The sequence below is a fragment of the Pseudophryne corroboree genome, chromosome 2 (assembly GCF_028390025.1).
Source record: "Pseudophryne corroboree isolate aPseCor3 chromosome 2, aPseCor3.hap2, whole genome shotgun sequence".
NCBI classification, from domain to species: Eukaryota; Metazoa; Chordata; class Amphibia; order Anura; family Myobatrachidae; genus Pseudophryne; species Pseudophryne corroboree.
Genome location: NC_086445.1, coordinates 558,683,364 through 558,696,021, shown reverse-complemented (window position 1 = coordinate 558,696,021; position 12,658 = coordinate 558,683,364). Strand labels below are relative to the sequence as shown.

The following is a 12,658-nucleotide window of genomic DNA, read 5'->3' as shown; positions in this document are numbered from 1 at the left end:
ACTGCAGGGGCCTTGTCTGTTCCAAGACTTACCGCGGCTGCGTTTGACGGCATGGCGGTTGAACGCCGGATCCTGAGGGAAAAAGGCATTCCAGAAGAAGTCATCCCTACTCTGGTCAAAGCCAGGAAGGACGTAACCGCAAAACATTATCACCGCATTTGGCGTAAATATGTTGCGTGGTGTGAGGCCAAGAAGGCCCCTACAGAGGAATTTCAACTGGGTCATTTCCTTCATTTCCTGCAAACAGGACTGTCTATGGGCCTAAAATTAGGGTCCATTAAGGTTCAAATTTTGGCCCTGTCGATTTTCTTCCAGAAAGAACTGGCTTCAGTACCTGAAGTTCAGACATTTGTAAAAGGGGTCCTGCACATACAGCCTCCTTTTGTGCCTCCAGTGGCACCTTGGGATCTCAATGTGGTGTTGAGTTTTCTAAAGTCACATTGGTTTGAACCACTTTCCACTGTGGACTTAAAATATCTCACATGGAAGGTGTCGATGCTGTTAGCCTTGGCTTCAGCCAGGCGTGTGTCAGAATTGGCGGCTTTATCATATAAAAGCCCTTACTTAATTTTTCATTCTGACAGGGCGGAATTGAGGACTCGTCCTCAATTTCTACTTAAGGTGGTTTCTGCATTTCACATGAACCAACCTATTGTGGTACCTGCGGCTACCAGGGACTTAGAGGACTCTAAGTTGCTTGACGTTGTCAGGGCCTTGAAAATATATGTTTCCAGGACGGCTGGAGTCAGAAAATCTGACTCGCTGTTTATCCTGTATGCACCCAACAAGCTGGGTGCTCCTGCTTCTAAGCAGACGATTGCTCGTTGGATTTGTAGTACAATTCAGCTTGCACATTCTGTGGCAGGATTGCCACAGCCAAAATCAGTAAAAGCCCATTCCACAAGGAAAGTGGGCTCATCTTGGGCGGCTGCCCGAGGGGTCTCGGCTTTACAACTTTGCCGAGCAGCTACTTGGTCAGGGGCAAACACGTTTGCTAAATTCTATAAATTTGATACCCTGGCTGAGGAGGACCTGGAGTTCTCTCATTCGGTGCTGCAGAGTCATCCGCACTCTCCCGCCCGTTTGGGAGCTTTGGTATAATCCCCATGGTCCTTACGGAGTCCCAGCATCCACTAGGACGTCAGAGAAAATAAGATTTTACTTACCGATAAATCTATTTCTCGTAGTCCGTAGTGGATGCTGGGCGCCCATCCCTAGTGCGGATTGTCTGCAATACTTGTATATAGTTATTGTTACAAAAATTCGGGTTATTATTGTTGTGAGCCATCTTTTCAGAGGCTCCTTTGCATTTATCATACTGTTAACTGGGTTCAGATCACAAGTTGTACGGTGTGATTGGTGTGGCTGGTATGAGTCTTACCCGGGATTCAATATCCTTCCTTATTATGTACGCTCGTCCGGGCACAGTATCCTAACTGAGGCTTGGAGGAGGGTCATAGGGGGAGGAGCCAGTGCACACCACCTGATCCTTAAGCTTTTATTTTGTGCCCTGTCTCCTGCGGAGCCGCTATTCCCCATGGTCCTTACGAAGTCCCAGCATCCACTACGGACTACGAGAAATAGATTTATCGGTAAGTAAAATCTTATTTTTTTGTGGTACTTGTAGTATCAGAAATATGTAACACCTCCTTCATTGCCCTTAACATGTAACGTGTGGCCCTAAAGGAAAATACGTTTGTTTCTTCACCGTCGACACTGGAGTCAGTGTCCGTGTCTGTGTCGACCGACTGAGGTAAATGGGCGTTTTAAAGCCCCTGACGGTGTTTGAGACGCCTGGACAGGTACTAATTGGTTTGCCGGCCGTCTCATGTCGTCAACCGACCTTGCAGCGTGTTGACATCACGTAATTCCCTAAATAAGCCATCCATTCCGGTGTCGACTCCCTAGAGAGTGACATCACCATTACAGGCAATTGCTCCGCCTCCTCACCAACATCGTCCTCATACATGTCGACACACACGTACCGACACACAGCACACACACAGGGAATGCTCTGATAGAGGACAGGACCCCACTAGCCCTTTGGGGAGACAGAGGGAGAGTTTGCCAGCACACACCAAAACGCTATAATTATACAGGGACAACCTTTATATAAGTGTTTTCCCTTATAGCATCTTAATATATAATCATATCGCCAAATAAGTGCCCCCCCTCTCTGTTTTAACCCTGTTTCTGTAGTGCAGTGCAGGGGAGAGCCTGGGAGCCTTCCCTCCAGCAGTTCTGTGAGGGAAAATGGCGCTGTGTGCTGAGGAGAATAGGCCTCGCCCCCTTTTCGGCGGGCTTCTTCTCCCGTTTTTCTGACAACCTGGCAGGGGTTAAATACATCCATATAGCCCCAGAGGCTATATGTGATGTATTTTTAGCCAGTATAGGTACTTTCATTGCTGCCCAGGGCGCCCCCCCCAGCGCCCTGCACCCTCAGTGACCGTTGGTGTGAAGTGTGCTGAGAGCAATGGCGCACAGCTGCAGTGCTGTGCGCTACCTCATGAAGACTGAGAAGTCTTCAGCCGCCGATTTCTGGACCTCTTCTCTCTTCAGCATCTGCAAGGGGGTCGGCGGCGCGGCTCCGGTGACCCATCCAGGCTGTACCTGTGATCGTCCCTCTGGAGCTAGTGTCCAGTAGCCTAAGAAGCCAATCCATCCTGCACGCAGGTGAGTTCACTTCTTCTCCCCTAAGTCCCTCGTTGCAGTGAGCCTGGTGCCAGCAGGACTCACTGAAAATAAAAAACCTAATAAAACTTTTACTCTAAGCAGCTCTTTAGGAGAGCCACCTAGATTGCACCCTTCTCGGCCGGGCACAAAAACCTAACTGAGGCTTGGAGGAGGGTCATAGGGGGAGGAGCCAGTGCACACCACCTGATCCTAAAGCTTTTACTTTTGTGCCCTGTCTCCTGCGGAGCCGCTAATCCCCATGGTCCTGACGGAGTCCCCAGCATCCACTTAGGACGTCAGAGAAATGAAAACATTTTAAGTCTACTTTATGTAGGTGCTGTTGCCTCTCTGAGAAATCAGTATTGTAACTCATGGTTCCAGAATTTTCTTGAATCACAGAGCCCTATAGTGTCAGTGTTGTTTTCACAGCACCCCTAGGTGCAAAGTTTCTTATTGATAAATTCATCCAAAATTATTAAATGAAGAAAATTGTGGTTACCTGTCACCCTTAGAGTCAATTGTGTGGTAGTGAACTTCTGTTTGTCCACAGCCACCAGCACTGGTTTTGCCTATCACATTGGCATAAATAATTTTATATGGTCCTAGACCACCAGTCAGCGGCACCCTAGGGAACAACTTGTCTAACTGCAAACTGGGTTTATTTTCTATGAGGTAATTTATAAAGGAGACAATCTCCCAATGCAACACTAGCCATAGAGGGCACATAGAGACTTTAAATGTCTGCTTGCAACTGAGGACTGGCTCTAGTTCATTCACAATGTCACCTTCTGCTTTCCCTGTACCTTCCTTTTACTATCCACTTACAAGACTATGGTTTTGTGATTTTAGGGAATTGGCATATATTCTGCCAGTATTTAAAATCAAGTTTCAATTTAATTAATGAAAAAAATAACCGCGGAACCCTCCAGAAATTATGTAGAGCCGCATTGGGGGAGGGGTGTATGGTAAGTGTCTGACTAATCAGACCTGTGCAAGTGGTTGATGGATTCTGAGCATTTGGTCAGCTCTTTGACGTGCAGGATTCCCTATTAAGAACCAACACAATACAATGAGACTTGGAAAGAGGTTGGAACATTTTATCATCAAAAGAACTCGGATATTAAAATATTGAGGTGTTTCATTATAGAATAAGCAACTTAACATTTTTTCATGTCGACTTGAAGAGATTTTAATATATAAAAGCCAAACAGAATTACAAATATGTCCTAGAGGTAAAATTATTAGTTTCTTGGCATTAACACTAGCATAAAATCCAGATTTTAGACATCCTGTCCACAGATGTTACTCCTGGGTTGTTACTTCTTGGGCGCAATAATTCCTTCTAGCTGTGCCTGGGATAAAAAACACATTTTAAGTCATTACAGAACAAAGACTGCCGTCTGGATCTGTAAACAAAAGATTAGGAGTACAGTTCTGCAAAGCCACTGCTGTTGGAAAGAAACTGGAGTATGTTAATTGCTCTGTTATGCCCCAATATCACACTTTCAATTAGTTTGAAGTAATCATTTTCATCCGTTTTTTTTTTTTTTTTTAAACTACATTATTCGTTCCGAACCTTGGTCCTCGAGGCACATTTATAGTTCAGGTTTTAGTGATAACCATCTGCTCAAGCATGGATATATCAAAATAACAGGTACTAATTAAGTCACCTGTACTCAAGTATAGCTGTCTTTAAAATCTGGACTGTTAAACTGGGTACACATCTATTCAATCCCCGGCTGATCAGGATAAACGCTCCCGATCAGCGTGTATCCAGTCGTGTCCCCCTTTGACCTGAGGTGGCAGCGGCAGTGTGGGTTAAGTGGTTCATCTATGGGGATTGGGACGTTCGGCTATTGCAGGAGCGTTATATAGGCATATGCACTGCATACACACCTATACAATCAATGGCCGTTTACCTGATATCAGGAGAACGGGTGTGTACCCAGATTCAGTGTGCATTGAGGACTGTGGTCAGGAACTCCTGCTAATTAGACTGAGGACATGTCTACAGAAGTGGTTGGAATTCTCAACTATTGAATTTCCACACTGTATATAGAACTATTCTTACAGATCACATCCAGTCACTGGGGTAGATGTATGAAGCAGCAAAAAGAATGGAGAAGTTGCCCATGGCAACCAATCAGCTGTTACATATAACTTTTATAGAATGCACTTGACAAATGTTACGTCAAAGCTGATTGGTTGCCATGGGCAGCTTCACCACTGGCTCACTTCTCCACTCTTTACTGCTTTGTACATCTCCTCCTGTGTTCTTACCCATTTAGTTTTGATTATGTGATTGGACCAAGATCATGCAAAATATAGGTATTCAAGGTCAATCTATAATTGTCTTATAACAGTCTTTTCAAATATGAGGTTATAGACGCTTTAGGGCTGTCTACTCACGCACAAAGAGGCTGCATAATAGCTTCTTTCCGAGCGCAGTACGCATGCTAAATTGTTAAAATGTTTCAATCTTAGGCCTTGAAATGTAACTTGCTGCACGTTTATGTTATGTGATATGGTTTTGCTTGATTTTTTTAGTTGACATCCCTTGGTGTTTGTTAATGACAATAAAGATATATATATATATATATATATATATATATATATATATAGATCATTTTAGCAGTAGTCTCACATTTTTTTATGTGAGCATCACTAAAGCTGGCACCTTAAGATTCTCTGTTCAGCCAACCAATTGGGTGGTTGTAACGAATAACTGGTAATGGATGGCAGCAAATGACAATTGACCATTTGCTCCCAAACACTGGAAAATGGACAAAAATTGTCAGACAAGTTGGATTAATCCGTTTGATTACTAGATTTTTGTTCCAACGAGCGAATTGGTAGGATGGTTGGACAGAAAATCTGAAGGTGTATGGCCAACTTTAATGATGCTTACATAAAAATGTGAGACTACTGCTAAAATTGTTTATAACCTCATATCTGAAAAGACTGGCTATGGTCTATACCAGACATGTCCAAACTGCGGCCCTCCAGCTGTTGTGAAACTACATATCCCAGCATGCCCTGACAGTTATGCTGTCAGAGAATGCTAAAGCTGTGTCAGGGCATGCTGGGATGTGTAGTTTCTTAACAGCTGGAGGGCTGCAGTTTGGACATGCCTGGTCTATACTATTTATACAATTCATCCTATTTCCAATGCTATGCGAATAAGACGCACAAGCAGACTCTGCTGATTAAAATGATTTGCGGCATGCCTATATTCTCTGCAGCTGCAGATGAAATGGTACATTAGTGTTTTCTTGTGCGTCCTAGTCGCATCATTTTGGACACATTTTAACGGAAAAAGTTACACGAAAAGATGCTCTGCACTACCGAGTCATACCACGGCATGGCGTGACTACAAGGGCTGTTTAACGAGGATGCAGTTACAATGCCGTCGCCGGACTCCCGACAAGCTGTGAAATACCGCAGCTGGAATCCCAATGCCACAAGCTTTTCTTCCTCTATGGGTGTCCATGACACCTATAGAGGGAGAATATGACCTATGGCAAGCCACCGTGCCCGCAAGGGGCTTTCTAGCTGGGATTCCGCCCATCCGTTTTTCATACTGATCCCATTTAACGTGCCAGGAGGCTGGATGGTACAGTATGTGGCCACATCTGTATACCAGATTAGTTTCTTAATAAATTACCCATGTTTCATAAGGGGAGATGCAGGGAGATTGGATGGAATATAATTGTTCATGGTTTGCATAATGAAAATGTACCTTTTATGTACAGCAATTGGGTTTAGTGGCACTATGGGCCTTATTCAGAGGTGAACACTATTTCATTGTAATTACTCCTATTTTGCACACTACACCTCTCTGTGGTTGGACTGCCTTTGTAGGAATAGCTTCATAGCACCATCATAAGTGCACCCATGGCCAGCGCTATCATTATGCAGCTGCCTAGGGTGCTGGGATGTGGGGGGCATCACTGAGTCTGTCTATGCCAAAATTAACTTGGACTTAATGCTGGTACTGTCTGTAAAACTTATAAGATGCCACCTTTGCAATTTCACCTGAAGTGTTGGAAAGTGGGTATTGGTGGTTGGGGCTGAAGTTCTGCCTAGAATGCCAAGAAACCTGTCCCTGGCACCACAACTATACCTTGTGTAAATTATCAATCTGAAAGCAGGGATAATTACACTCTCTGCTACAAATCTGCAAGGATAAAAAGCATGCTGCTTTGTGGCATATTTTTATTTCTGCAGCGGGGTACACTGGTATTCCACAGGGAATAACATTGGGTGTAGAGTTGGATCTTGATCCGAGGCACCAACAGGCTAAAAACTTTGACTTCTCAGGATGCACTGTACCGCCTCCTCTATTTCTCTGACGTCCTAGTGGATGCTGGGAACTCCGTAAGGACCATGGGGAATAGCGGCTCCGCAGGAGACTGGGCACAACTAAAGAAAGCTTTAGGACTACCTGGTGTGCACTGGCTCCTCCCTCTATGACCCTCCTCCAGACCTCAGTTAGAATTTTGTGCCCGGCCGAGCTGGATGCACACTAGGGGCTCTCCTAAGCTCTTAGAAAAGAAAGTTTTATATTTAGGTTTTTTATTTTCAGTGAGATCTGCTGGCAACAGACTCACTGCTACGAGGGACTTAGGGTAAAGAAGCGGACCTACCTGCTTGCAGCTAGCTTGGGCTTCTTAGGCTACTGGACACCATTAGCTCCAGAGGGATCGAACACAGGCCCAGCCTCGGTCGTCCGGTCCCGGCGCCGCGCCGCCGTCCCCCTTGCAAAGCCAGAAGCAAGATGATGTTCCTGAAAATCGGCGGCAGAAGACTTCGGTCTTCATTAAGGTAGCGCACAGCACTGCAGCTGTGCGCCATTGCTCCCCATGCACACCACACACTCCGGTCACTGATGGGTGCAGGGCGCTGGGGGGTGGGGCGCCCTGGGGCTGCAATAAGAGTACCTTACTGGCAAAATAACACATAATATAGTCATTAAGACTATATATGTGTAAAATCCCCTGCCATATATTCCATAAAAAAGCGAGAGAAGCCCGCCGAGAAAGGGGCGGGGCTATCTCCCTCAGCACACTGGTGCCATTTCCTCTCACCACTCCGCTGGAAGGACGCTCCCAAGGCTCTCCCCTGCAGTTTCCAGACTTCATAGGGTAAAAAAGAGAGGGGGGGGGCACTAAATTTAGGCGCAGTATCTGTATATTAATAGCAGCTATAAGGGAAAAATCACTGTATGTATAGTGTGAATCCCTACATTATATATAGCGCTCTGGTGTGTGCTGGCATACTCTCTCTCTGTCTCCCCAAAGGACTTTGTGGGGTCCTGTCCTCAGTCAGAGCATTCCCTGTGTGTGTGCGGTGTGTCGGTACGGCTGTGTCGACATGTTTGATGAGGAGGCTTATGTGGAGGCGGAGCAGGTGCCGATAAATGTGATGTCACCCCCTGCGGGGTCGACACCTGAGTGGATGGATATGTGGAAGGAATTACGCGACAGTGTCAACTCCTTTACATAAAAGGTTTGACGACATAGCAGATGTGGGACAGCCGGCTTCTCAGCCCGTGCCTGCCCAGACGTCTCAAAAGCCATCAGGGGCTCTAAAACGCCCGCTACCTCAGATGGCAGACACAGATGTCGACACGGATACTGACTCCAGTGTCGACGATGATGAGACTAGTGTACATTCCAATAGAGCCACCCGTTACATGATTACGGCAATGAAAAATGTGTTGCATATTTCTGATTTCTCTGACGTCCTAGTGGATGCTGGGGACTCCGAAAGGACCATGGGGAATAGCGGCTCCGCAGGAGACTGGGCACAAAAGTAAAAGCTTTAGGACTACCTGGTGTGCACTGGCTCCTCCCCCTATGACCCTCCTCCAAGCCTCAGTTAGATTTTTGTGCCCGAACGAGAAGGGTGCTCACTAGGTGGCTCTCCTGAGCTGCTTAATAAAAAAGTTTAAGTATAGGTTTTTTATTTTCAGTGAATCCTGCTGGCAACAGGTTCACTGCACCGAGGGACTAAGGGGAGAAGAAGCGAACTCACCTGCGTGCAGAGTGGATTGGGCTTCTTAGGCTACTGGACATTAGCTCCAGAGGGACGATCACAGGCCCAGCCATGGATGGGTCCCAGAGCCGCGCCGCCGGCCCCCTTACAGAGCCAGAAGACTGAAGAGGTCCGGAAAATCGGCGGCAGAAGACGTCCTGTCTTCAATAAGGTAGCGCACAGCACCGCAGCTGTGCGCCATTGCTCTCAGCACACTTCACACTCCGGTCACTGAGGGTGCAGGGCGCTGGGGGGGGGGCGCCCTGAGATGCAATAAAAACACCTTATATGGCAAAAAATACATCACATATAGCTCCTGGGCTATATGGATGCATTTAACCCCTGCCAATTTTTCCTTAAAAAAGCGAGAGAAAGGCCGCCGAGAAGGGGGCGGAGCCTATCTCCTCAGCACACTGGCGCCATTTTTCCTCACAGCTCCGTTGGAGGGAAGCTCCCTGACTCTCCCCTGCAGTCCTGCACTACAGAAACAGGGTAAAACAAGAGAGGGGGGGCACTAATTTGGCAGATAAATCTATACAGCAGCTATATAAGGGAAAAACACTTATTTCTCTAACGTCCTAAGTGGATGCTGGGGACTCCGTCAGGACCATGGGGAATAGCGGCTCCGCAGGAGACAGGGCACAAAAATAAAGCTTTAGGATTAGGTGGTGTGTACTGGCTCCTCCCCCTATGACCCTCCTCCAAGCCTCAGTTAGGTTTTTGTGCCCGTCCGAGCAGGGTGCAATCTAGGTGGCTCTCCTAAAGAGCTGCTTAGAAAAAGTTTTTAGGTTTTTTATTTTCAGTGAGTCCTGCTGGCAACAGGCTCACTGCATCGAGGAACTTAGGGGAGAGAATTTCAACTCACTTGCGTGCAGGATGGATTGGATTCTTAGGCTACTGGACACCATTAGCTCCAGAGGGAGTCGGAACACAGGTCTCATCCTGGGGTTCGTCCCGGAGCCGCGCCGCCGACCCCCCTTACAGATGCTGAAGATTGAAGGTCCGGAAACAGGCGGCAGAAGGCTCTTCAGTCTTCATGAAGGTAGCGCACAGCACTGCAGCTGTGCGCCATTGTTGTCACACACTTCACACCAAGCGGTCACGGAGGGTGCAGGGCGCTGCTGGGGGCGCCCTGGGCAGCAATATTTAATACCTTTATGGCAAAAGAATACATCACATATAGCCATTGAGGCTATATGTATGTATTTAACCCATGCCAGATATCTAAAACTCCGGGAGAAAAGCCCGCCAAAATAGGGGGCGGGGCTTATTCTCCTCAGCACACAGCGCCATTTTCCTGCTCAGCTCCGCTGTGAGGAAGGCTCCCAGGACTCTCCCCTGCACTGCACTACAGAAACAGGGTAAAACAGAGAGGGGGGGCATTTTTTGGCGATATTTTGATATATTTAAGCTGCTATAAGGAACAACACTTATATAAGGTTGTTCCCATATATATTATAGCGCTTGGGTGTGTGCTGGCAAACTCTCCCTCTGTCTCCCCAAAGGGCTAGTGGGGTCCTGTCTTCGATAAGAGCATTCCCTGTGTGTCTGCTGTGTGTCGGTACGTGTGTGTCGACATGTATGAGGACGATGTTGGTGTGGAGGCAGAGCAATTGCCGATAATGGTGATGTCACCCCCCAGGGAGTCGACACCGGAATGGATGGCTTTGTTTATGGAATTACGTGATAATGTCAGCACATTACAAAAATCAGTTGACGACATGAGACGGCCGGCAAACCAGTTAGTACCTGCCCAGGCGTCTCAGACACCGTCAGGGGCTGTAAAGCGCCCTTTACCTCAGTCGGTCGACACAGACCCAGACACAGACACTGAATCTAGTGTCGACGGTGATGAAACAAACGTATTTTCAAGTAGGGCCACACGTTATATGATCACGGCAATGAAGGAGGCTTTGCATATCTCTGAATCAGAGGAATTAAATGATGTATGTGATGAAGCGTGGGTTAACCCAGATAGAAAAGTGCTAATTTCAAAAAAGTTATTAGCATTATACCCTTTCCCGCCAGAGGTTAGGGCGCGCTGGGAAACACCCCCTAGGGTGGATAAGGCGCTCACACGCTTATCAAAACAAGTGGCGTTACCGTCTCCTGATACGGCCGCCCTCAGGGATCCAGCTGATAGGAGACTGGAAACTACCCTAAAAAGTATATACACACATACTGGTGTTATACTGCGACCAGCCATCGCCTCAGCCTGGATGTGCAGTGCTGGGGTCGTCTGGTTGGATTCCCTGACTGAAAATATTGATACCCTGGATAGGGACAGTATTTTATTGACTATAGAGCAATTAAAGGATGCTTTCCTTTATATGCGAGATGCTCAGAGAGATATTTGCACTCTGGCATCGAGAGTAAATGCGATGTCCATATCTGCCAGAAGGAGTTTATGGACGCGACAGTGGTCAGGTGATGCGGATTCCAAACGACATATGGAAGTATTGCCGTATAAAGGGGAGGAATTATTTGGCGTCGGTCTATCGGATCTGGTGGCCACGGCAACTGCCGGAAAATCCACCTTTTTACCTCAGACCCCCTCCCAACAGAAAAAGACACCGTCTTTTCAGCCGCAGTCCTTTCGGTCCTATAAGAACAAGCGGACAAAAGGACAGTCATATCTGCCTCGGGGCAGAGGAAGGGGTAAGAGAGGGCAGCAAGCAGCCCCTGCCCAGGAACAGAAGCCCTCTCAGGGTTCTGCAAAGCCCTCAGCATGACGCTGGGGCCTTACAAGCGGACTCAGGAGCGGTGGGGGGTCGAATCAAGAATTTCAGCGCACAGTGGGCTTGCTCACAGGTGGACCCCTGGATCCTGCAGGTAGTATCTCAGGGTTACAGGTTGGAATTCGAGAAGTCTCCCCCTCGCAGGTTCCTAAAGTCTGCTTTGCCAACGTCTCCCTCAGACAGGGCGACGGTATTGGAAGCCATTCACAAGCTGTTTTCTCAGCAGGTGATAGTCAAGGTACCCCTCCTACAACAGGGAAAGGGGTATTACTCCACGCTATTTGTGGTACCGAAGCCGGACGGCTCGGTAAGACCTATTCTAAATCTGAAATCTTTGAACCTGTACATAAAAAAATTCAAGTTCAAGATGGAGTCACTCAGAGCAGTGATAGCGAATCTGGAAGAAGGGGACTTTATGGTGTCCCTGGACATAAAGGATGCTTACCTGCATGTGCCAATTTGCCCTTCACATCAAGGGTACCTCAGGTTCGTGGTGCAAAACTGTCATTATCAGTTTCAGACGCTGCCGTTTGGATTGTCCACGGCACCTCGGGTCTTTACCAAGGTAATGGCCGAAATGATGATTCTTCTGCGAAGAAGAGGCGTATTAATTATCCCTTACTTGGACGATCTCCTGATAAGGGCAAGGTCCAGAGAACAGCTGGAGGACGGAGTAGCACTAACCCGACTAGTGCTGCAACAACACGGGTGGATTCTGAATTTTCCAAAATCTCAGTTGACCCCGACGACACGTCTGCTGTTCCTGGGAATGATTCTGGACACGGTTCAGAAAAAGGTGTTTCTTCCGGAGGAGAAAGCCAGGGAGTTATCCGAACTTGTCAGGAACCTCCTAAAACCAGGGAAAGTGTCTGTGCATCAATGCACAAGAGTCCTGGGAAAGATGGTGGCTTCTTACGAAGCGATTCCATTTGGCAGATTCCACGCAAGAACTTTTCAGTGGGATCTGCTGGACAAATGGTCCGGATCACATCTGCAGATGCATCAGCGGATAACCTTATCGCCACGGACAAGGGTGTCTCTCCTGTGGTGGTTGCAGAGTGCTCATCTGTTAGAGGGCCGCAGATTCGGCATACAGGACTGGGTCCTGGTGACCACGGATGCCAGTCTGAGAGGCTGGGGAGCGGTCACACAGGGAAGAAACTTCCAGGGAGTATGGTCAAGCCTGGAGATGTCTCTTCACATAAATATAC

The 12,658-nt window shown here is 47.4% G+C and overlaps 1 protein-coding gene across 2 annotated transcripts in view; it reads right to left on the bottom strand.

The window, feature by feature from the left end:
- Positions 1–3,756: 3,756 nt before the first annotated feature.
- Positions 3,757–12,658, bottom strand: part of DNALI1 (dynein axonemal light intermediate chain 1) — a 94,696-nt gene continuing 85,794 nt past the window's right edge. For both annotated transcript variants that reach the window (XM_063954344.1, XM_063954345.1), the window contains exon 6: positions 3,757–4,025. In XM_063954344.1, the coding sequence (XP_063810414.1) occupies positions 3,990–4,025 (36 nt within the window). In that variant the 3' untranslated portion in view covers positions 3,757–3,989. The remainder of the gene's footprint in view (positions 4,026–12,658) is intronic.